At 35.8% G+C, this 26,845-nt stretch overlaps 1 protein-coding gene across 1 annotated transcript in view; it reads left to right on the top strand.

Moving 5' to 3' along the window:
• Nucleotides 1-26,845, top strand: part of TBPL2 (TATA-box binding protein like 2) — a 59,677-nt gene that overhangs the window by 7,107 nt on the left and 25,725 nt on the right. Inside the window, exons 3-5 of the mRNA XM_031949511.1 lie at nucleotides 15,958-16,049; nucleotides 21,856-22,023; nucleotides 24,581-24,675. Coding sequence (XP_031805371.1) covers nucleotides 15,958-16,049; nucleotides 21,856-22,023; nucleotides 24,581-24,675 — 355 coding nt within the window. The remainder of the gene's footprint in view (nucleotides 1-15,957; nucleotides 16,050-21,855; nucleotides 22,024-24,580; nucleotides 24,676-26,845) is intronic.

The following is a 26,845-nucleotide window of genomic DNA, read 5'->3' as shown; positions in this document are numbered from 1 at the left end:
TTCACACCTTTAGAGAGTTCATAAGTATCTAAGTACTCAATGGAGTTCACACGTTTGGGAGAGTTCAGGGTTTAGAAAGATATCCTAATTTACACCTCCCTTTAGGGCCAGAGAGCACTCTGGGAGATAACCCAGAATCCCTCTCCCTCCAGAAGGCAGAGTTAACCTTTGGGAGATCATATATCTACAGGAAGCTCTTAGAGCTCAAGAGAGTTTTTCTTGGAAGAGAGTTACTTGGGAGAATTCCCAGGAGTCGGAGAGGAGCACTCTGCAAGGAAGCCCACAAGCCCTATCTTAGAGGCAAGAGAGATTCATCGTATCTTTTACCTTGGTGCTGGCTGGAGTCGGAAGGACAAACCTTTGGATTTGGAGACATTCGGGCGGAGCCCTTAGAACCTAGCTGAGAGAGAGGCCTCTGAGCTAACTGGACTATATTGAAGGACACAATAAAAGATCTGAACTCTTATCACCTGGCTGTGTTCTGGGAAAAGAAACACCAACACTCTAATCTTCACAAGAACCATATGAGTTTAACAAAGCAATTATTCCCATTTTGAAGGCTGGAAAAACTAAGGCACAGAAAGATAAGTGAATAGTTTCATGTATTACTTTTTAAGCATTTGGAAAAGAGCTGAATAAATATGTTTAAAAAGCCATTGGCTAGACTTAAGGAGCTTCTTTTCAACTAGAGTTTTCTTTCTTTCTTTCTTTTAAACATATAAGGGCAAGAAAATGTCCAAATCACTTTGAACATGTAATTCAAGGTGATTATTTGAAATTGAATCTTGAACTTCAAAGAGAATAATTAGAATGTGAATTATGTCAGAAAGTCATGAGGAGCAATTATGTTCACTTATTCTGCAACATTTGGGGAGTTTTCTTTTTTCTTTCTTTTACTGAATAATTAATATGAAGTGAGTCAAATTTCCATAGCCACATTCAAAACTATCTCATTTTGCATCTTGAATTCATCGTCTTTTTATGAGGAAATTATGAACATAGCTTATTTATATTCTGGAATCAGGGATGACTATTACATTGATCATAGTTATTAAGTATTTGTTTGTCTCTGCAGTGTTATTGCACAAATTATTCTCCAGGTTATACTCACTTTACATCATTTCATTTATGTATTCTTGGTTTATTTTGAAATCATTCCTTTCATTAAAAATAGTATTATACCATATATTTATATGGCATTATATTATATTAATATACCATATTATTAATTATTCATTATATTAATATACCATAATTTATTAAATAGGACTTTAAATTTATCATGTGTACCAATTACTAGGCACTTTTTATTTGCCACCATAAAAAGAACTGTTACATTATTGTACACATGGGTGCTTTTCTCTCTTTTCAATCAGAGTATATACAATTTAATGACCTTTCGAGTATAGTTCCAAATTACTTTCCAGAAGAGCTGTGAATTGATCCAGCCAAACCTATAGTGCATCACTATGCCTGTTTCCCCATAGCCTCTTAGCATTTGTCTTTTCCTTTTTAGCATTTACAACTTTTACTAAAAGTTGTCACTTTTATTAATCTGATGGGTGTAAAATTGCTCTAATTTTCATCACTAAGCTATTTATAACTTAGATTTCTTCCTGGAACAGTTTAAACAAATTTGAAAGGAGTGAAATAGTTTTATGATAAATATATATTAGAAATGGCTGAAAGAATAACATGGCATTATATATATATATATATATATATATATATATATATATATATATCAGAAGGAGATGCTAGCAACTGTTTAAAGAATTGAGCTTAAAGAATTAGTCCAAGGGACTGATATATAATCAGTCCCATAATCAGAAGGTAGTAGCATGGAGGGAAAGGGGGAAATAAATCCAGAGGAAGCATCATACAATTTCCTCTTTCTCCTCCCCCTAACAACTATGTCATTGAAAAGATTAAGCAAATATCAATACCAGGATCTGAGAGAAGGAAAATTAGACCTACTAACCAAAAATACCTGCTTCAGAATATGACCTCTTTAGGCTCAAGAGAAGTAAATCTTCATACTACAAAAGCATCAAACCTTCAAAGCTAGCAGGAAGCTACATCCTCCTAAAGGGAACTTCACTAGGATCCCAAAAGGAAAGAGAAAAACTTCCAGAAATCGGGAGTTGTTGTGAATTGCCCTTTTGTCACAGCTGTTCCCTAAGTCTGAACCTATTTGCCCTTTCCCCCTGAATGTGGAGGAAAATCCACAGACTTCGAGGGTAATGTTTTTGTATCAACCATTCTTTTCTAAAAGCTAATGAAATTTGACTGGCTGGTAATCATAGAAAGCATAACAGATGGGGATTCATGATAGTGTTAGAAATCTACCTTTAAAATGCTAAGGGGAGAGGTAGTCAGCTGCCCTCTAGAGTTCTGTTCTATCGGTCCAGGTGGGAGTTGGGAAGTATCCTTAGAAGCGATGTATTACATTTGTCTTGCCTCTCACTACTGGGAAGGAAAAAACTCTAGGGGCAAGAGAGAAACATGCCCTTTTGTATATGTGAACTCGGTTATCATTCCTCCTAGTTCCTTAGCCAATCAGGAGATTCCTCCTTACCAACTAGAATTAGTTCACCCATCATTGATGAGCAGGAGTAGGTTCCCTCAGCCTCCAGATGAGAAACATCTAGTGAATACTGAAAATATTCTCTATATTGCTTGACAAAAGACAAGCCCAACCATGCTTTAATGCCTGGGTCCTCGCTGGCCACTCCTTCCATTTCATATATCCACACACATACTTGTGCATATATATGTAGATATTTTATATCCCAAAAGAATATAAACTTATTATGGGTAAGGACTTTTTCATAATTGCATTTGTATCTGACACAGTAACTATAATGTATCAAATCCTTAATAAAGTAGCTATTCAAAAGGAGAATTTAAACATCTATTTAAAATTGGAAAGATGAAGATGGCATTAAATGTAAAACTTAGATTCCTAAGTAAAATTTTGCTACCAAAATGTTTTCTATTCCCTTGCATTCCAGATATGAACCTAATGGTTCTCAAAAACAACAACAAAAACAAAAAACTAAAGGTTTGACATCATAACTACCACTGAAATGACTAAGGTTTTTAGACCTGCATGTTCCAATGTTTGCATCATCCCCAGCCATCATGATTTATAGCAGCAGAGCTGGTTACATATATTGTGAAGTCCAGGTCAGGTCCCTGTTGACCTCAGGATCAGCCAGAGTCAGGATCAGCAAAAGTCCTTGGTCTTTAGGGAGAGAAGTAAAGGAGATAGACAGAACTCCACGAGGCTCACTACCAAACTCCTCTCTCCTAGGTGTTTTCCTCCAAAGTCACTCTGGCTTGTCTTACTCTACCCCTTAATCCCTCCTACAATAATCTGTATACACCAAAAGATTGAGCCAGCACAGAATAGTGAGAAGAGCCATTTTCCAAGCATATGCTAATAGAGTATTGTCCAATAGGTAATTATCCTTAAGTGCTAGGTTGTCTGATTCCAGTGTACCTATTCAGAGTTTCAGCTCTTTATATCTCCCACTTTCTTTTGTTTTAGAACACAGGTGGTCACACCATCTCTGACTTCTCAGGGAGGCGAGAACCCCAAAAAGGGAGGTGATCATGCCCTCCCTGACTTTTCAGGAAAGGAGGTAGAAACACCAAAAAGGAGGTGATCACGTCCTCCCTTACTTCTCAGAAAGGGAGGTGAAAGCACTTAAAAGGAGATGATCACACTCTCCCTGACCTCTCCGGAAGAGAGATGAAAAACACCAAAGGCAAGTGGGGAGTCAAGCCAGATACTGCTAATGGGTTTCTGGGCTAAAGGGTTTTAGTAGAAATAGGCATGCACAAACCCATCAGCATGGGAGGTATTACACAAGCACATAGCAATAAAGCACAAGCTATTAGTGAAGCCTCTCCCCATAGCCAGTGCAGACTCAATGTGGTGTAACAAACCTGAATTGTACATGCAAATAGTGATCTAACAAACAACATAAATCAACATGGTGTTGTAAAAGATTTCCAGAAGTCCTAGAATGAGGGTATGTAAACAACAATCGCACATATGCCTCCTTCAGCAGCCAAGAGATAGTCCAAAACCAGTCTATTATCCATTCCTTCACATGTCAGGGAATCCAATGATTCCCTCCAAGTTTTTGAAGTCCTGCAACAGTCTTATTTCTCAGAAAATCCATTGATTCCTGAGGGTTTTCAAGTCCTACAACAGTTTTATTATGTCTCAGAGAATCCAATAATTCCTGAGCGTTTTCAAGTCCTACAGCAGTCTTATGTCTCAGAGAATCCAATGGTTCCTAAGGGTTTTCAAGTTCTACAAGAATCTTTTCATGTCTCTAGGGATTCCTATGGTTCCTGAGGGTTTTGAAGTCCAACAATTTTTGATGTCCATGAGTCAAATACCATAACTTTCATGCTCTTTCAGTGGTGGGCACAGTCAGCAACAGAACCATCTAATGTTTCTTGGGTCTTCTCCTTCGTTTCAAGAATCTGCTCCATCATTCTCTGTTGGACAAGATGAATACAACTTGTTGGCACCCATCTGATTCCTTCTCCATTTGTACAGATACAAGCAAACCCTCTCCCCCAAGCCGTTAACCTATCTGGTCCCTTCCATTCACCACTTTCTGGGTCTCTCCACATCACCTGGAGATTATCTAAAGATAGTGGAGCTGCTCGTACTGGACACTGCCCTTCCAGTGGGTTATAAAACTGTCTGCCGGAGCCAGTGCATCTTTGTCAAAAATCAAGAAATTAATAGTTCAAAGAACTAGATTTAGAAGTTCTCTAGGGTTACCTGTGGCTCCCTCTTTGTTTTGTTTTTGGAGGATCATCTTAATGTCTCTGTTTCTCCTCTCTACTATTACCTGACCTTGAGGATTAAAAGGTATGTCAGTGGTGTGTAAAATCTTATACTGTGCACAAAAGTGTGCAAAATGTTTAGAAGTATGTGCAGGTCCATTATCTGTTTTTATTGCTTGTGGCACACCTATAATTGAAAATGCTTGTATAAGGAATTCAGTGACCACTCGGTCTGTCTCTTGCTGCTGGTATTGCAAAAGTGAATCCTAAAAAGATGTCTACCACAACATGGATAAAAGACAGACGACCAAAAGATTTATAATGGGTCACATCCATTTGCCAAATTTCATTGGGTCTCAAACTGTTCTTGAAATAAAGGAGTATTGGCCAACATAGAAGGTTATCTGCCTTTGAATTATCATCAAAAATAGGACCTGGAAGTCCACTATGAGAGTGGACATAAAGATATAAATCTTACCTGGATGCTTTCTCACTTGCTCTTGAAGTTCCTTAAAGAACTGATATATATTAGAGCCTACAAATTTTATTTGGGCTGTGGCAATTCTTTGTACCACATCTACTGAATAGGCCAAATCAGATATTATATTTATATCTCCTGGATAATAAGTAAGAGCTGGAATGATATTGCATACAATTCATTCAGCTGAGTGGACTGAAAAGGAGTTCTGACTACTCTCTTTATAGTTAAGTCACAAGAGTATACAGCACAAATATGTTTTGATGCAACCAAGATAGTTGGTCTTTTAAGAGGAACATTAGAAACCTTTTCTTCAAAAATCCATTGCCAAATATGTAACAGCTGGAATATTGTTAATGGAGACCCATGTGTAAAATTTGGAGCTGTGGCCAATAAAATTTGCACTCTGGGATGGTTTCACAGCATACATTAATTTGTGCATTAGTATAAAAGGTGTATATCTTGTCAGGTCTTATCCCAGATAATTGTACTGGTTGCTTAATGGCCTTTAATAAAATTCTAGCCACAAGCACTGGGTAAGGAGTAAGGCTTTGTTCTGGTTGTGCTGGGAGGTTCACCCTCTCTATCACACTGTCTCCTTGATGAAGGACTGACCCTTGTGTAGCAAAAATTGATATTTCCAAGAGTTTTTGAGTGACTCAACCACATTGGATAAAGCCAGTTCAACTTCTCTCAAAGCCTCTTGAGCTTCTTTTGTAAGCTGACATGGTGAGTTTAAAGCACTGTCTCCCCTTAAAATGTCATATAATGGTTATAATTGATAGATAGTTAAGCCTAACATTAGATGCATCCATTGGATATCTCCTATCAATTTCTGAAAGTCATTTAAGGTGTTTAGCTTTTCTGTTCTTAAGGAAAGTTTTTGTACTGTAAGCACGTTAGGATATACTTCATATCCTAAATATTAAAAAGGAGCATGTCTTTGAATTTTTTTCTGGCGCTATGTGCAATTTATAGTTCCTTAGTGTTTCCATGATCTTTTGTAGACATGCTTCTAACATTTGTTCCTCGGGTGCACATCCCAATATATCATCCATGTAATGTAATAACATTACTTTTGGAAATGCTTTTCTTACTGGTAAGAGCAGCAGCAATATACATTTGACGCAGAATAGGGCTGTTTTTCATTCCCTGTGGCAAAACTGTCCATTCATATCTTTTATAAGGCTCAGCTAAGTTAATGTTGGGCACTGAAAAGGCAAATCTTTTCATATCCTCCTTATCTAGAGGGATAGAATAGAAACAATCCTTAGTGTCTATAATCCAAAATGGCCATTCTCTAGACAATTGAATAGGAAATGGAAGTCCAGGCTGAAAAGTTCCCATAGTTTCCATCTATTCATTTACCTTTCTTAAATCAATCAACATCCTCCATTTTCCAGATTTCTTTCTTACAACAAATACTGGAGAATTCCAAGGACTTAGAGAAGGTTGTAAGTGTCCTTGGTCAAGTTGCTCCTGTACTATATCTAATAAGGCCTGAATTCTATCGCTACCTAAGGATCACTATTCTATCCACACTGGTGTATCAGTTTTCCATTGGATAGGAACAGGTGAAAGTGTTAGCAGGCCTTCAACAGCAACCCTGCTTAAAAAAACGAAGTACTCATTTCTAATCCTAATTGTTATAAAATGTCTCTTCCCCACAAGTTGATGGGGATTTTTTCAACTATAAAAGGAGTAAAAGCTCTTGTTTCTCCTTCAAAAATCCATCTCAGAGGGGTAGCACTAACTTCAGCTGCTATTGATCCTCCTATACTAGATATGTAGGTGTCTGCCTTAATCTTTGACTGGTGACTGGGCCAGATGGCACCTCTAATGACCTGCACCAATGTCTAGCAATCCTTCTAATGGTGTGCCATTTATATAGATAGTGAGCATAGTCACAGCTGCTGTCCAATTTATTCCTGGATTTTGTTGCTTGGATTCAGAATCTGGACGACTATCATCAGATTGCTTATTAGGAGTCTATCAATAAACCTGATGCTACTGTTTCTCCTGGTTAATTAACACTTTGTCTACCTGTAATAATAACTGGGATATTATCTACACATTCCTTAGTTTCCCACATCAGTGTGTGAATGGACATTGTTTTGCACCTCTCAGGAGGTGAAATGGTCAAGCCTACTGTGCCTAGAGGGAAGGGATCCATAAGCTGGAGAGGAACAGATTTCACCTTTTGGGGGGGGGGGGGGGGAAGGGAGGAGAGAGGTATCTCAGTTGTCCCAGCTGCATACAATTCTATTCACCCCAGTTGTAATCCCTTTCTCCCATCAGGTTGCTTCCTGGTTGATTGATTATGTAATCCCTTTCTCTCATCAGATTGCTTCCTGGCTGATTGGTCATGTCTGGGTATTGAACTTCTAAAGGCTCTCTGGGTATAGCATTGGCTGCCATCATGCCCCAAGTATTTTTTGTTTTGGGCCTTTTGGCTGGGCCCCTTATCCCATTTCCCTGAATCAGCCTACATTCTGATGCCCAGTGGAAGCCTCTGTTGTATTTTGGACATGGGGTTTTGGGTCTTGTTCTCCCACCCTGTTCTCTCACTTTGTCTCTATGCCAACATTGAGCTTTCAGATGCCCTACTTTACCACATTGAAAGCATTGAAGAGTCTCTCTGGAAGTCCCTTGCCAAAAGGGACTCTACCTTCCCATGTTCGGATCTTGGGAAGTCTACATCGTAGCCTGGCTATAAAAGGGGGCAGGGGTGGGAGTGGGGTTGGTGTGGGGGAGAATCTTTTCCTAATATCTGCCCCATTTCAGCTAGAAAAAGTTACTACTTTAGCCATTAACAAAGTAAGTTCCCTGTTTGTCTATTAAAATACCCTATTTCCTGGTCATTGGGAACTTCTTCAGTGAAATTAGGGTCCTTGGTTCACATGTTGGGCACCAGATGTGAAGTCCAGGTCAGCTCCCTATTGACCTCAGGATCAGCAAAAATCCTTGGTCTTTAGGGGGAGGAGTAAAGGAGATGGACAAAACTCCACAAGGCTCACTACCAAACTCCTCTCTCCTAGTTGTTCTCCTCCAAAGTGACTCTGGCTTGTCTTACTCCAGCCCCTAATCCCTCCTAGAATTATCTGTATACACCAAAAGATCAAGCCAGCACAGAATAGTGAGAAGGGCCATTTTCCAAGCATGTGCTAATAGAGTTATTGTCCAATAGGTAATTAACTTTAAGTGCTAGGTTGTCTGCTTCCAGTGTACCTATTCAGATTTTCAGCCCTTTACAATATGTGAATTTAGTATACGATTGCTGGGCACTCAGATCTTGCTTGAACTCCTGATCACAACCAGTTCTCAGTTTGGGGGAGCTTTTTATTAATGCTGCTCCTCTGTCACAAGATGTTAGAGGAGAAAGGATTCAATTGGTACTTTCTGCCCTGTATCTAGAATATCTTCTATTCCCCTACAGAGTGTTTCCGTTGCTATCTCCCAAGGCAAAAACCTGTCCCCAGTGTCCCTCATTTATAGCTAATTCAACCTTATTTTCTCCTAGTCTGTCTTCTTGAGACTTGTCTTCCCATGAAGTCCTATGAAATCCCCACTCTTCTATTAATATTTTCTTTTTATAGTCTTTCCATCTTGTGTTCAAGGAAAACTTTAGAACCTTATCCACTAACCATTCTTCAGAGATGGTGCTATTCATTCATGTTCCCTCACATGCTGATTTAGGAAGCAGAATAAGGATAATCTTTGTTCCCAACTTCAGATTGTTTTCTTTCCCTATTACTTGCCAGCTTCTTTCCTTGAAGTTAACTTCACCTGTCTAATAAACCTTTTTTGCAACATATGAAGCTATTTATGATTTTTCCCCCTCTGCCTAAAAGTGTAGCAGGTTACATGTATCATTGCATAGGTATCCCTTGATTAATCATGTATGGATTGTTATTTTTTTCCCCAGCTCCCATGGGTAAGGGAGTAAGGTCATACCTTAGTGATGGAGCAGTTTCAGGTGTGATAATGCATTTCCAGTCTTTATGAATAAATTTCTAACCAACAAGTACAGTGAGTAATAAGGAAATAGATCTTTGGAGATGAAAAACTGGTTGTTCAAGGTACTAGCAATAAATACAGAATAAGTTCTCTCCCTTTTCCAATGGGAAGAGAAACAGAAAGAAATCATTCAATAGTTTAGTGAGAATATGAACTTGAAGCTGTTAGTTAGCATTATTAAGCTCCCATTACATGCCAGCCACTGCACCAAACTGGTGATACATAGATAAAAGGCAGTCTCTGCTCTCAAGAGGTTCACTGTCTATTAGGAGAGGTGACATGTAAACACCTCTGTATAAACAAGCTATAAATCAGATAAATTGGAGACAATTAACAGAGAGAAGAGCCCCCTTTCACAGATGTAGGTAGGAGAAGAGCAAAAGTCTTGTGGTCTTGTCATATAACATTCCCACCAATTCACAGATGGATTGTTGCATCTCAACCCTGTAATACTGTTGTCCCCAATGGCCACCCAATATCATCCCAGAAGAAGAGACAGGAGAGCAGGGTCCCTAAGGATTGCACCTGTCATGCTGTCCCTCTTTTGCCTCCCTTCTCCAAGTGACAAGCTAGAATCCCTCCCTTTTTCTCTTTCCTAGAGTTCCCAAGACCAAATTCAAATGTTGTTGTTTCTATGATCTTTGACTTAAAACTTGTTGGGTTTCCATAGATCCTTCTGACAATTCTTAATTCTGCTAACAACACTCATTGATGTGCAAGGTAGGAGATGAAGAGTTAGATATGAAGATGCTATATTCTTTTTTTGCAATGCTAAACTATATGTGTGTGTGTATATATATATATATATGTGTGTGTGTGTGTGTGTCTGTGTGTGTGTAGTTTTCAACATTCACCCCTGAAAAATCTTATGTTCCAGATTTTTCTCCCTCCATTTCCCTCAACCTCTCCATAGACAGCAAGTAATCCAATATATGTTAAACATGTGATGTGCTCTATTCCTAAAAGGAGGGGAGAAAAACACTTTCCTTTACCATCTCTCCTCAAGCTCACACACTATAACTTTCCTTTTTACTATCAAACTAAAAAAAAAAAAATCAATAGTTATCTTCACCTGCCTACACTGGCTCATCATTCATTTGATTCTCAATCTCTTAGGACTTGGTTTCTGAACCTGATTCAACTAACATTCATTTTTATTTTAAACTGTTTCAAAATTACCAGGAATCTCTTTTTTTTTTTTTTATTTAATAGCCTTTTATTTACAGGATATATACATGGGTAACTTTACATCATTAACAATTGCCAAACCTCTTGTTCCAATTTTTCACCTCTTACCCCCCCCCCCTCCCCTAGATGGCAGGATGACCAGTAGATGTTAAATATATTAAAATATAAATTAGATACACAATAAGTATACATGACCAAAACGTTATTTTGCTGTACAAAAAGAATCAGACTCTGAAATATTGTACAATTAGCTTGTGAAGGAAATCAAAAATGCAGGTGTGCATAAATATAGGGATTGGGAATTCAATGTAATGGTTTTTAGTCATCTCCCAGAGTTCTTTTTCTGGGTATAGCTAGTTCAGTTCATTACTGCTCCATTAGAAATGATTTGGTTTGATCTCGTTGCTAAGGATGGCCTGATCCATCAGAACTGGTCATCATCTAGTATTGTTGTTGAAGTATATAATGATCTCCTGGTCCTGCTCATTTCACTCAGCATCAGTTTGTGTAAGTCTCTCCAGGCCTTTCTGAAATCATCCTGTTGGTCATTTCTTACAGAACAGTAATATTCCATAATTTTCATATACCACAATTTATTCAGCCATTCTCCAACTGATGGACTACCAGGAATCTCTTAATTGCTAAAGGATGATAGGCTGTTTTTGTCCTCATCTTTCTGAGCCTTTCAGCTGCTTTTGATGCTTGAACAAGTTCTTTCTTGCCTTTTGTGACACTGCCCTCTCCTGGTTCTGTCTTTTCTCTTTTTCATTCTTCTTTATTGGACTTTGCCTAGAGATTTTGTCTATTCTCTCTCCCTTTATTGTCCTTTCTCTTTATCTTGTCATCAGCTTCCATGGGTTCAAGCCGTATCCTTTTTCAGATGATCCCCCAATCTACGTATTTTGTTCTGCTACCTCTTCCCAAATGTTCTACTGGCATCTCAAGTTCTAGCATGTCCAAAGTACAATCCATTCTCCCTATATCCTTATTACTGACCTAAATCTATTCTCCAACTTACATATTTTTGGGTACCACTATCTTCTCTTTCACTTGAATTTTTAATCTCAAAATATCCTTAACTCTTTGCTCTCACTTTCCTCCAATGTCTAACCATTTCTTAAGTCCTATTATTTTTTTCTTAAGTGACTTCTTTCATATCTATCCCTTTTTCTTTGTTTATGTGGTTACTACTTTGGTATAAGCCCTTATTACCTCTTGTTTAGATTACCATGACAGCTATCTAATTCCAGTGCCTTTCCTCTTCAATTCTTTATACAATTGTCAAAATAATACTTTTAAGACTCAGGTCTAACATATTTTTGCCTTTTTGTTTTTGTTTTTAATTTGTTATTTATTTTTAACATTCTTTTAAAATCTTGAGTTTCAAATTCTCTCCTTCCCACACCCACTGAGAAGGCAAGCAATATAATATCAATTATGTATATGAAACTATGTAAAACATACTTCTGTATTAACCATGTTTTCCCAAAATAACAAGAAAAATTAAGAAAGCAAGAATTATATCTCATTTTATACTCAGAGTTCATTGATTTTCTCTTTCTGGAAGTGGTAGTATTTTTTACTCATGGGCCCTTTGGAATTGTCTTGGATCTTTGTATTGATTTGAGTAGCTGAGTTTTTCACAGGTGATCATCATCACAACATTGTTGTTAATGAGCACAATCATCTCCTGGTTCTTCTCACTTCACTTTGCATCAATTCATATAGGTCTTGCTTATATGAATGTCATATTTTTCTGAAAACACTTCCCTTGTCATTTCTTATAGAACATTAGTATTCTAACATAATCATATGCCACAGCTTGTTTAGCCATTCCCCAACTGATGAGCATTCCATCAATTTCCAATTCTTTGCCATCACAAAAAGATGCTATAAATATTTTTGTGTATGTAGGTCCTTTTCCTTTTCTTTGATCTCTCTAGGATACTGATTCTATAATAATATTGCTGGGTCAAAGGGTATGCACAGTTTTATTGCTCTTTTTTATAGCCTATTCCAAAATATTCTCCGGAGTAATTCGAACTAGTTCACTGATCTACCAATAATTCATTAGTCTATTTATTTTTCCCTTGTCCTCTCTAGCATTTGTAATTTCTGTTAGGTACGAGATAATACCTCAGAATTGTTGTAATTTGCCTTTCCTCTGATCTATAATGATTTAGGGCATTTTTTTTCATAGATTATAAATAGCTTTGATTTCTTCTTCTCAAGACTTTTCATTCCTTTGACCATTTATCATTTGGAGAATGGATCTTATTTTTTATCAACTTGACTCGGTTCTGTACTCAGTATACATTTGAGAAATGAAGCCTTTATCAGAGAAATTTGCTGCAAAAAGGGTTATTATTTCATTGTCTGTGGAACCTTTTAGCAAAATGCAGTTTCCCTTATCTCTTTTCATTGTCTATCTTTACTTTTGTTTTGTCTGACATCATGATTGCTAATCCTGACTTTCTTATTTCAGCTGAAGCATATTAGATTCTGCTCCAACCCTTTATTTTTAATTGTGTGTGTATTTCTGCTTCATGTCTCTTGTATATGATATATTGTTAGATTCAAGTTTCTAATCCATTCTGCTCTCTGCTTCCCTTTTATAGGTGAGATTATCCCTTTTACGTTCACAGTTATAATTATTGTGTATTTCCCTCTTTCCCATTTTCTTCTGTTTTTCTTTCTTTCTGTCTTTTATCTTGTCCATCTTCAAAAGCCTATTTTGCTTCTGAACACTGTATCCCTTCATCTGTCATCTCTTTTATTATCCATCCCCATTTTCCTTTTCTCTTTCCCCTCCTGTTTCCCTATTGGGTAAATTACATTTCTATACACAGTTGGAGGCTGTGTGGATATGTGTATTCTTCCCTTTTTGAACCAATTCCAATGATAAGCATTGCCAACCACCACCTCCCATTTCCCTCACCACTGTAAAAGCTCTTTGTGTATCTCTTTAATGTAACAAAAATTTCCCTATTCTACCTCTTCCTTTCCCCTTCTCCAAGTGTATCCCTCTTTCTTATTCCTTTATTTTTTTGTGGATCATTCCAATATAATTGGCTTACCTGTGTCCTCTCTCTATGTAAACTCCTCTTAACTGCCCTAAAAATGATAAAATTCTTAAGAGTTACATATAGCATCTTCCTATATAGGAATATAAGCAGTTTAATTTATCAAGTCCCTTATGATTATTCTTCCAGTTTTATTTTTTTAATGCTTCTTTTTTTAAAGAGTGAAAATGCTATGTTGGGAACCAAACTCAGTTCCCATAGTCATCTCCCTGGGTATAGATTATGCTTCTTTTTAGTCTTGTGTTTGAATGTCAAATTTTCTATTCAGCTTTAGTCTTTTCCTTTTTTTCACTATAGTATTGTATTTTTCCAAATACATGTAAAGATTTCAACATTCATTTATGAAAGATTTTGTGTTCCAGATTTTTCTCCCTCCCTCCTTTGTCTCCCCCCTCCCCAAGACAGCAAGCAATCTGATATAAGTTAAACGTATGCAATCTTTGTAAAACATATTTCCATACGTATCATGTCGTGCATGAAAAATCAGACTAAATGGGAGAAAACCATGAGAAAGAAAAAACAAACAACAAAAAAAAAGGTGAAAACAATGTATTTAGAGCTACATGTAGTCTCCATACTTCTCTTTCAGGACGCAGATAGCATTTTCCTTCCCAGCTCTATTGAAATTGCTGAGAAGAGATAAGTTGCCACAGTTGATTATCACATAATCTTGCAGATACTGTGTATAATGTTCTGATTCTGTTCACTCAACATCAATTCATATAAGTTTTTACAGGAATTTCTGAAATCAGTTTCTCATCATTTCTTATAGAACATTCCATTATATTTGTATATCTGGTCTTTTCTCCAGCAATACTAGAAAGTTATCTATTTCATTAAATATTTATTTCCCCTGAAGAATTACTCAGTTTTGCTGAATAGATGATTCTTAGTCGTAATCATAGCTCTTTTGCCTTTCAGAATGTTATAATCTAGCCCCTCCAATCTTTAATACTGAAATTCTTTTGTGATTTTGACTGTGACTACAATATTTTAATTGCTTCTTTCTGGCTATTTAAAGTACCTTTTCTCTTTGACCTGGGAGCCCTGGAATTTGGCTGTTATATTACTGGGAATTTTCATATGAGGATCTCTTTCACTAGGTAATTAATGGATTCTTTCCATTTCTTTTTTAACCCTCTGAATTTAAGATGTCAGAGCAGTTTTCCTTGATAATTTTTTTAAATATAAGATCTATGCTTTTTTTTTTTAATCATCTCAATCAAATTGTATAACGATCTCCAGACTACTGAGCCTTACTATCTGTTGAGCCACATCCATCTAAAAACAATTGGGCATTTCCATTTACCAGGCAGCTGTACCTTCTATATATGCCGTATCCTCTTATTAGAATATGAACTCCACAAGAAAGAACATGGATAGTTATTTATATCCACAGCACCTAGCTCAATGCTTTGTATATATTTAGTATTCAACAAAGGCTTAAATCATTACTTCATGAAGCTAGAGAGATTAGGAAAATCTTGGCCTCCATATAGAACATGTGTAGAGCTCAGTTCATTTTTTACTTGATGAAGCAGCCTAAAGCTGCAAGTTTCTTTGCCTTAGGGAATAACTTTATTTCCTTAATTCTAAAATGCCTCTGATTGAAATGTAAACAGTCTATTAAATAAGGTCTTAACAAAATGTTTACTAATTTTGTTTTCAACCCTCTTTTTTTTCTTTGACGGGTATCTATGATTTCTGTTGTGTAGAGAACTTCCAATGAGGAAATTCTCTTTATCAGTCTAAGAAAGGTCTTCTTTCTTAATAAGAGATTAAATCATATGCCTGAATTTATAGCTGCAATTTACACTAAGTTTACAGTGAATTTGAATCTACAGTCTGAGGCTGATTCTGGATTATCTCCAAATATCTCCTATACAGCACTATCTGGTATATAAATACCATAATAGAAAGTTACTTCTTTTGTCCATTAAGATGTTAGTATCTTGGCAGTTGTATACCAAACTTTACTATCATTTTTGCTTTGATTTGAACTAGTTTAAGTTCTTTTTTTGAGAATATTTTGAAAGGGAGAAGATAGAAGTTTCTTGAAGGGAAAAGGAGGCACAACAGAGAGGAGGAAAAAGACTGAAAACCTTGTTATAAGATCTTATCTAAAGTCTATCTTGTCTTCAGGAAATCTGAGAAATAACAAGAAAACTAAACTAGGACTTCATCCTTCTCTTTGAAAATACCTCTGATGTCTAGATAACCTAATAAAAATAAATAAAATAACTCCTCATAGGGAAAAACATCTTTAAATCTTAAAAATATTTAATTGCCAATGAATTTTACTGGCTTTTTTTAGTGGGATGACAGCTTTTAATTCACAAAAATGAAGTGAATTCTTATTTCATCTTTTGACCATAGAGATTTGCTGCTGTGATAATGAGGATTCGAGAGCCCAGGACAACAGCACTTATATTTAGTTCTGGGAAAATGGTCTGCACAGGAGCCAAAAGGTATGAATTCCCATGTTATCACCTATATATATATATTTTTTTATTTTTGTATATATACATATATTGTATATATAGTATATATGTATAATATATAGTATAGATACATATATTTTTTGTATATATATATATATATATATATATATATATATATATACACACATATATGTGTGTGTATGTGTATATATATATGAGTCTAACCTAAAATGGGTGATGTTACTAGAAAAATGTGCTTCTGGTCAGATATGGTGACACAGACCTATAGTCCCAGTTACCCAAAAGATTGAGGCTGGCAATTACTTGAGCTCTGGAGTTCTGAGGTATAATGGGTCGTGAAAAGCAGGTATCTGCCCTAAATTCAGCATTGACATATTAAACCTTAGGGAGCAGAGATATGCCCAAGCTATTGAAAAAATCTACCATGGGCTCCTAAACTATCATGTATTCCTGAAAAAAAAAAATCACACTGATACGCTAATTGGTTCCCTTACAAATTCATTCTGTTTAACCTTAGCTGAGATCTTAGTTCCAGCTCAGTTCCACTTTTACCTATCTCTAGGTAATTACCTACTGAAATCCCCACAATGATCCAAACCTTTTCTATTTCAGCTCTATGCCTACTGTCCTCATTTTTAGTAATTATTCACTTTGAGAAGAGAGAGGCCTTCCCATTTTAGTTTTGTCTTTCTTTATCAGTCTTTCAACAGATCTTCATCTATTCATTTTTCTTTGCTTTTTATTTCAGAGGAAAAACTGTCCTGTTTTTCCAGAATTATTACATCATAAGGGAGCTTTGCCCATCATCTACTTTCTTTCCCACATCTTCCATTTCTCCTTTTTCCTTAAGACTAGCTTCTCTAACCACAATATACAATACACAAATTACAAAGATCTTCATATCTCCCTTGTATTAAAAAATAACCCAAAACTCTCCTTCATCCCTCCTGTTCCTGAACTTCAGTAATTCCCCGCTTCCTTTTACTAATACACATTTTAAAAGAGTAATTTAGTTATATTATCTTGAGCAAGTCACTTAACTTTTCTCAATTTGGTTTCTTTATCTATAAAAATTGGGGATATAATAATGGCTTCTACCTCCCAGGGTTGTGAGAACCAGAAGAAATAACAGGAAAACAATTTTGCAATCCTTAAAGTGCTATGTAAGTGCTAATTATGATTATTCAGAGTAGTCTACAATCCCATGTGAGAAGCGCAACTTCTCAAATGTAATTTAGTCTGAGCTCTTTCTCCTCAATTCTGAAATGATTTCATTTCACATGCAATGCCTTTTCAAGATACCTATTTTGATGGCCTAACTCAGTGGGCTATTCAAGATATATTTCATAATTCAGGCAAATTGTGTTGTAGTTTTTTTTTCCTTTTGTACTGATTAAAAGATTCATTTTTTAAGGAATGTTCAGGGATTTATTAAACATAATGTTAGGACATAATACATAATATAGCATATTGCAATATGAGTCTATGGCTCTGCTTTAAGGAATCTTGTGATTTTTTTTTAAACAGTTGACATTTATTAGTTTTCAACCCACATACAACCCTGTCTCCCTTATGATGAGATGCAAATGATGAGGTTAGTGGCAGTGAAAAGGTGTGAGAATTGGGGTGAGGAATCCCCTCTGTTCAAAGTAGGTCCAATGAGAAAGAATTTGCAAAACCTGAAAGCTGTGAGGCAAGAAAAGGGAATTTTATTGTTCACTAAGAAGGAAGCTTTCTTAGTAGGTAAAACTCCTCATTAGGAGTTTGGCAATGAGAAGTCATCTTTGCTAGGAAGACAGACTTCTTAGTGGCAAGGTCCTGTCAGGATGGCAACAAAGGTTAACACTGAGAAGAGAATATTCCCCACAGTGAGCAGAAGTCCTGGCAGGCAGCTTTGCCAAGGCAGTTTCCTTGGCAAACATAAATTTGCTTAGGACTTCTGCCTAGATTCAAGGTTCAGAGTTGTCTTTTATTTGCCATCTGAGGCTTGGGGTTCGATGCCCCAAGTCTAGATTTCCAGATTGAAAAGAGATTACTTATCTTGGAGTTTCAAGCCATTCAATAGGAATATCAGGCCAAGATCTCCAATGAATGAGACCACTTAACTTGGGGAGGGCTTGTCTGGGAAAAGTGTGTTTTTCCAGGGGAGAGCCTGAGACCCTGAGTCATCTTTCTTTTACAGTTTCAAGGTTCACCCCCATCACTTTCACTCTCATTGGGAAAAAAAAACTTTATCAAAAAATATGCAGTCAAACAAAATTCCATTGTCCATGTCCACTATATATGTATATATACCATGTGTCTGTGTAATTCTGCATCTTGAGTCAATCCCTTCTTTGTCAAGAGATATGTAACTTGAATCTTTATTAGTACTTTGGAAGCAGGGATGGTCATTACATTGAGCAAAGATCGTATCTTTACAATGTTATTATGTAAATAATTTTTCTAGTTCATCTCACTTCATTCTGTATCAGTTCATAAAAGTTTCTTATTGTTTCTTTTAACATTCCTCTTTTATTATTTCCTATGGTGCAATAATATTCTATTATATTCATATACCATAATTTATTCAGCCATTCCCCAATTTATAGAATTCTTTCCAATTTCTTTGCCACTGCAAAAAAGGACAACTATACTTATTTTTTACTTGTGAGTCCTTTTCCTCTTTCTTTGATCTCTTTGCTGTATAATGTTTAATAGTGCTGTCACTGAGTCATAGGATATTCACAGCATAGTGCATCTTTAGGCATAGTTCCAAATTGCTTTCCAAAATGGTTAAACCAGTTCACTTCACTATTAATAGTACAATACAGTAATGTTACTATTTTTGCACATCTCTTCTAACATTTGTCATTTTCTGTTTTTGTCATCTTTGTTGATCTGACAGGTATGAGATGAAACTTTAGAATTGCTTTAATTTGTTTTTCTCTTATCACAAGTGATTTAGAACTATTTTGTGGTTGATGATAGTTTGGATATTTTCTTTCAAAAAGTTCCTATAGTATGTGTTTTTCATCCACTTTGATTTTTCCAACTGATCTTTCAAATCATATGGATCTCACCAAAGAGGATTTATAGCTTTTCAAGGCTTAATTCAAATAGTACAGAGTCATCTACAAATAGGAGTATTTGAGACAATCTTCTAAAGGTTATAAAGATGTGATGTGAGCATAGGTCATTATATTTTTCCTCAATTATTGCTCATTTGAACAAAGTTTTCTAGTCATTTAGACATGTATATTGGACATCTGTAGTTTGAACATAACCTTTAAAGACTATGTTTTAGTCTACCAAGTATGCATGCTTGTATGTAATGGCTAGATGATGCAGTGCATAGAGTGGCAGAGCTGGAATCAGGAAGACCTAAGTTCAATTCCAAGCCCAGTTACTGAGTAGCTGTGTGACCCTTGGCAAATCACTTAACAACTGTCTGAATCATTTTCTTCATCTGGAAAATCGTGATAATGTTAGTACTAACCTCTCAGGGTTGTTATAAGGATAAACTGAAATAGCATCTATAAACAGTTTGACAAACCTTAAAAATGTTATATAAATGTTAATTGCTATTATCATTATTATACATATGTAATAAATTTAACAATACAGGTGCCTGAAAAACCAGCTCTGTATTAGGAATCCTCTCTTTTCCTTTACTGATTCTTGATTCTTTTCAAAATCTAAGTGGTAAGGAAGTAGAAGGGAATACTTCCTCCTTCCTACTTCTAACTTCATAATTTTATATATCCTCTTATATCTTCTACTTAGATGTAAATTCCTTTATTTCAGAGAACCCCTCTTCTCCATCTCTCTTTCTGTCTCTTTTTCTGTCTCTGTCTCTATCTTACTTTGTCTGTCTATCTCTCTCTCTCCCTCCCTTCTTTTTTCTCCTTCCCTCCCTTTCTCCTTCTCTCTCTTTTTCCCTCCTTTCCTCTTTCCTTTCCTCCCTCCCTCCCTCCCTCCCCTCCCCCCCTCCTCTTCCTCCTCTGTCTCTCTTTTTCCCTCCTCCAATTGTCATGTCAGATGTTCAAATGACTCTTGAATCTATTCCTAACCACACCTTTTTTCCCCCTAAACTCTAGAATCAGATTTGCAATTGTTTGCTTGAGAACTCCAAATGGATTTCCTATCATTCATTCAAGTTAAATATTTCCGTGTTACTGTGAGATCCTGGACAAGTCATTTAATCCTTATTGCCTCAAAAAAAAAAAAAAAAAAAGTCATTTAATCCTTATTGCCTCAAAAAAAAAAAAAAAAGACAAAAAAAATTCTAAAACCAGCACATGATCTTCTTCTACTCCTAAGTGTTATTACCTATTTCAGTTAAGAACACAATCAGGAATTGTCTTAGTTACCCATAATTAGAGGCTTGAGGTTCTTGACTCCTTAATTCTGTGAGGTCCAATCAGTGACCAATTTCTATTGATTCTAATTCAACTCAAACTGTCTTACTTTAGGCCCTCATTCACTATGGAATGACTGTAGTGGCTTCCTAGTTAGTCTTTGTACTAATCTATACGTTTCATAGTAAGTGTTACTGTTCTCTCAAAAATCATCAGTGGCTACAATTGCCTACCAAATGGAATAAACACTTCTTAGTCTGACATTCAAAATCTTTCACAATCTGGAACCAATATATCTTTCTAGCTTCATTATTCACTATTCTCTTCAAAAACGACGTTCCAAATAAACTGGTCTCTTTGTCATAGTTGGCTGCTTTAGGCTCATGATTTTCTGTTCATTAAAATATTCTTGTTCCTTCTGTCTCAGGTTATACTAGATTCTTCTTACATGTAATATCTTCCCCCCATATAAATTTATTTATAATACACATTGCTTTATGAATCATATTGGGAGAGAAAAATCAGAACAAAAGGGGAAAGCTATAAGAGAGAGTTAAAAAAAAAAAACAGAAAAAATATGTGAACATAGCATGTATTGATTTATATTCAGTCTCATTAGTTTTTTTTCTGGATGCAGATGGTATTTTCTCTCCAAAGTCTGTTGGGATTGCTTTAGGTCACTGAATCACTAAGAAGAACCAAGTTTTTCATAGTTGATCATTGCACATTCTTGCTGTTATTGTGTACAATGTATAACTGGTTCTGCTTGTTTCACACAGCATCAATTTGTGTAAATCTTTTCAGGCCTTTCTAAAATCAGCTTATTCATCATTTTTATTGAACAATAATATTCCATTATCTTCATATAGCACAACTTGTTCAGCCCAATTGATGGGCATCTACTCCAATTGATGGGCATCTACTCATTTTCCAATTCTTTGCTACCAGAAAAAGCTTACATGCAGTATCTTTAACAAAGATTTTCCATGGCTTTCATTCTCCCTTTACCCAGACATGTTGAAATCTCTATCTCCTCTGTTCTTATAGAGGACTATAAACCCTCTTAAGTCAAAAGACTTAAAATCTTTTGCATGGCTGAACTAGTTATTGCTGGGTATTACAACTTTCGATTCATTTTCTTCCTAGTTGAAAAAGATAAATCTATAATAAAAAAATCCAATTATCAAGTTTTATAATGAACATGTTTTGCAAATCTATCAAGGCTGCAACTGTTGATATATAAATATATAATACTCATTTAGCATTTACACTTTTGTGATTTTTTTCCATATGCATATGTTTCATTCAGCTAAGCACTTCACAAGGTCATTAGGGACAGAACCCTTTAGAGCACCTAAAACAGTACTTTGAAGACTTTACACACTCAAATATGTGTGTATGTGTTTTAAATAAATCAAGAACTATTTTGGTATTTGTCTTAAGACTTTTCATATGTTTGTGCCCCTTTCCAGTGAAGAACTGTCTCGACTTGCAGCAAGAAAATTTGCCCGTGTGGTGCAAAAGCTTGGATTTCCTGCCAGATTTCTGGATTTTAAAATCCAGAACATGGTTGGAAGCTGTGATGTGAGATTTCCAATCAGACTGGAAAGCTTGGTGCTTACTCATCAACAATTCAGTAGGTATGATAGTTATTTCTATGAACTTGCTTAATTTAAAGTTAACAAACATTTGATTATATAATGTATGTCATTTTGAAGATGTTAGGTTTGGTGTTTCTTTTTTTAATTGGAAGATAGAATAGAAATAGATTTGAATTAGATTAACAGAGTTCAGAGTAATTGAATCAAAATGTTAGTAAATAGGAGAGCCCAAGACTAGAACTTTGAGACTACCAATTTTTCTACTAGAGAGCCCTAATTTTTTTGGAGGGGGGCAAAGAAGGGGAGAATTAGGAGGAAAAGGAGATATAGGGAGAGATGAAGAGAGCTCCAGTCTAAGCTCAAGAAGGCAAAGTTTAGAAAACAGAGATTTCAAATGAAAGGACTTCATCTCTTTTCAATATATATCCCCATAGGATTGTGGCAGCAGAATCACAGGAGCAGTCATTTAGAATAGGAAAGAACCTTTAAATCCATTTGGTCCAAACAGTTTTATTTTGTTTTGTTTTTTTATAGAAGAGGAACTTGAGAGAAAAGTTATTTGACTTGTTCAAGATCATATAGGGAGGTGTCAGAGGCAGGATTTGAATCTGGTATCTCCTGAATTCAGTTCCAAGGGATCTTTCTACTACATTAAGCTCCCCCCCCCCCAAAAAAAAGGAGGAAATATTAAAAGCTCATTTGAGTGCTCCATCTGTTAAAAACATTTGAACCTCCACTTACAAACCAGCTTAATTAGAAGGCAAAGGGGTCTGTCCTTGTAGCTGTTCATGGATCATTAACTATTTGCAGATGGGAGTTAGAGGAAAGAAAAAGATCATCTATGAATGCTAAAAGGGACCAAAGAGCATGTGTAAAACTTAATAGTAAAATGTTTAGCAGCAGTGCCAAAAGAAGCTCACTCAAAAATATAAAGCATCTCTATAATTTTGGTAAATCAGTTGGAATATTTATATATATTTGTGGCAAATCCTCTCCTATAAAGAAAAGAATATCCACTTTTGTCTCATGATCCAGTTTTTGTTCATTTGTCACTTTGGTTCCTTCCCAAAAAGTAGAGGGATGGACATGATACTCTCTGGAATTTACTTAGGCTATTTCTGCTATACAGTTCTAGGCCAGATGTGTATTTTATACATAATTTTGTAGTTTATAGAATCTTAGCAGTCAAGGAAAATTTGAAGGTCTAACTTTTTACCCCATTTAGAATTCTTTTCAGCAATATCCCTGACAGGCAGTCAATCTACCTCTGCTCAAACACTTCTAAAGGCATTTGCTACTTCACAAAACGAACTATTCCTTTGATTGATACTTTAATTTGTTCTTTCACTTGAGCTGAAATCCTCTCTGTACGACGTCTATCTAATGACATCAGGGTGCACCTGAACTTGATATGACCCAATTCATAGCTCCATCTTTCCATAACTTAGCAAATGGCCTTGTGAAGTCTAGCCCCATATTTCAATTCTTTTCATCCTTTTTCCCCCATATGCTAGTCTTTCAAATATATGAAGGAAAAAAATCTTCAAATATATGCACTAAGGCTTTTCTTTACCTGTTCAAATATCTCCATTTATCATATTACATAGTTTAAAATTCCTCTCACCATTCTAGTTACTGTTCTTCAGACATATTTAATTTCCTCTGTGTCTCTTAAATTGTAGTGCCCAGAACTGAATGCAACATTAGACACATGATCCGTCCAGTATATAGAAACAAGAGACTAAGAGTTCTATCCTTAAAGGTATTATACTTGTGCTGAAATATCTTGACATACCCTGACACAAGGCCATGCTGACTCATGTTGAACTTTTAGTCAATTAAAATAGAGTCTACTTCAAGTCTTCATATTGTGGGGGTGAAAAGATCCAGGGACCACCCAGAGTTCACTTCTGTCATCCCAAAGCACCAAGCCCTAGTAAAGTCAACACACATAGCTCAGTCCCTCAAAGATCAGGAGAACTCATGCCTTCAATATATCTAAATTCATATTACGATTTTGTTCTACTTGAACAAAATTAGTTAAGGAGTTTCTATTTAGATTGTTTTGATGCAGTTTATAGAGCACTGGTTCTGAAGTCAGGAGGACCGAGTTCAAACCCGGCCTCAGATACTTAACGCTTACTAGCTATATGATTCCAAGCAAGTTACTTAATCCCAATTACCTTGCAAAAAAAAAAAAAAAGTTAAAATTAGTAACCTAAAGAAATAAAAATAAATAATTTTTGAGGTATTGAGTATTGTTAAATGAGACATTCTACTATTACATAAAACAGATAAACTGTTCTGGAGTAGTGGATTCCCCTGCCCTGGGCATCTTCCAACAAAGGCTAGATGTGTAGAAAGAATTATTGTTTGGGTGAAAGATGTACAGGTTGAGCCAGAGGGCTTCTGGGAATCTTTCCAATCCTGAAATTCTGTGTTTCTTAATAATAGCTTATACATTATATCTTCCATATTATTATGCACTTGGTATTCTCAAAAATGTCCTAATATGTAATTTTATATGATGACTTTTAAATATGAAATGGAAATAGCAGTCAAGGACTTATGATCTCTTTCTCTAACATCATAACAGTTATGAACCTGAACTGTTTCCTGGCCTCATTTATAGAATGGTTAAGCCAAGGATTGTCTTGCTTATTTTTGTATCTGGAAAAGTGGTATTAACAGGTAAGTTCTGAAAATATCTGCCATCTTCTACACAAATGCAAGTACTTGTTTATCTTTCGAGCTATTTGTAAATATAATAAAATGGAGTAAAACTTCATATTGAGGCAGTTAGGTAGTACAATGGTGAGAGTGCTGGGCTTGGATTGAGGAAGAATTATCTTCTTGAGTTCAAATATGGCCTCAGAAGCTCATTGGTATGACCCTGGACAAGTCATTTAACCCTAGTTTGCCTCAGTTTTCTCATCTGTAAAATGAGCTAGAAAAGGAAATGGTGAACTATTCCAGTACTTTGCCAAAAGAACTCCAAATGGGGTTGTGAAGAATCAACAACAATAACAACAAAAAAGAACAACCTTCATATTAATCCCACTGGTTCAGAATTTGTGATTCAAATAGGCACTGACTTTTTCTTGTCAGCCTTTTCATATTGATAGCAATTGTTGAATTGGTGGGTGGAGGGGAGGGGAAAGACAGACAGAGACAGACAAAGACAGACAGACAGAAACACAGAAGTTACTTTAAAGGTGGCCAAATATTCTACCTATATTGAGGTAAGTACTATGAGGACTATTCTTCATTTGAAAAATGAATAAACTGATGCTTAGAGAACAAACTTTCTGATGAACATCTAGCTATTAAGTCCTAAAAGGGAGTTTATAACCTGGGTATCTCTTGACTGAAAATCTAGCATTCTTCTCACTCATCCATATTGCTTTTAAATTAAATGAATAGTTTACTCATATTAGACATATTTAGCCAACTTTAGTGAACAAAAGAAGGCAACCTGTTGGATTTTAAATCATTAAGACAGGTCCTACCTCTAATAATAATTAGCTGTATGTGATCATGGCTAGTTCACTTAGTTTCTCTGAGTATTGCACAACTCTCTAAGATATATTTACTCACTTATAGATGTCTTAATGTAAACAATTTCCAAATCCACAAAATCAAGTGAACAAACTTTTCAATACAGGGATTTTCATAAATAAATTAGAATACATTCATTAAAGCATATGCCAAAGAACTTCTACTGAATAACATTAGTCTAATTAGTGTTGCTATATATAATTAGTCAATAAAAAAATTTCTTTATTCTATACTTTAAACTTCACTGTCAGTTCAACCTTTCCACCCACTTTTAAGATGAGGAGGGGAAAATAAGGTTTTTACTATACATGAAATTTTAATTGTGTCCAGAAAATTACTATGACTTTTGATGATGATCTAAATTGTGTGAATACATATATTGTATCTAGGATATACTGTGACATATTTAACATATATAGGACTGCTTGCCATCTGGGCTAGAGGGTGGAGGGATAGAAGGGGTAGAGAAAAGGAAGGAGAAAGTCAGAATAGAAGTGAGTACAAGGGATAATGTTGTAAAGAAATTTCCAAAAAAAAAGAAAAATAAATAGATAAATTGTGTGACTAAATAACTAGCATAGAAAACAAAGCAATCCAGCTGATTAGGAAGGGAAGACTCTTAACCATATTGATGATCCCTGCAGTGTTCATGTATAAACAAAAAACCAGAGATTCTGCCAATGGCATCTGAAATTTGCCCTCAAAACGTAGATACAAAAATGCCATAGCATATTGTGTTTGAAAAGACTATATTGAATATATAGAGTATATACACTATAGAAAAATACAGACATAGAAATACAAAACTATATTGTGCTTGAAGAGAGAACATAGAACCTCATCGCACATTCCCAACCCCACCCAGAGCATCTTTACTATAAGGAGAGAGATTCCTAAGTATCTTTTCCTTTATGTCCTTTACAACCATTCCCCTAGAGGATTTTGTGTGCAAAGTTTTTTCTGCTGAGTTGTCTGGAATCTCAAGCATGGGAATCATCAGAGAGAATAGAGTAGGAGCTACTCATTAATCTAAATGCCATATCTTCCCCAGGATCTAGCACCATAGGTATTTGATGAATGTGTGTTGAAGTGAAAATCATGAAAAATTACCAAAGATCCAGCCATTATTGCCCACATGAATTCAGAGCACTCTCACAGAATTACACAGTAGGAAGGGGCTTCAGGAGCCATCTAGTTCAAAATATGAAAAGAACCCCTACTATACCATACCTGATAAGTAGTCATCCAGGCTCATTTTGAAGAACTGCAAAAAGGTAGAACATACCATCCTTTGGGGCAACAT

This window comes from Sarcophilus harrisii, chromosome 2, assembly GCF_902635505.1.
Source record: "Sarcophilus harrisii chromosome 2, mSarHar1.11, whole genome shotgun sequence".
In the NCBI taxonomy this organism is placed as follows: Eukaryota; Metazoa; Chordata; class Mammalia; order Dasyuromorphia; family Dasyuridae; genus Sarcophilus; species Sarcophilus harrisii.
Note: the sequence above shows the minus strand (reverse complement) of the source record. Positions and strands in the feature narration are given on the sequence as shown.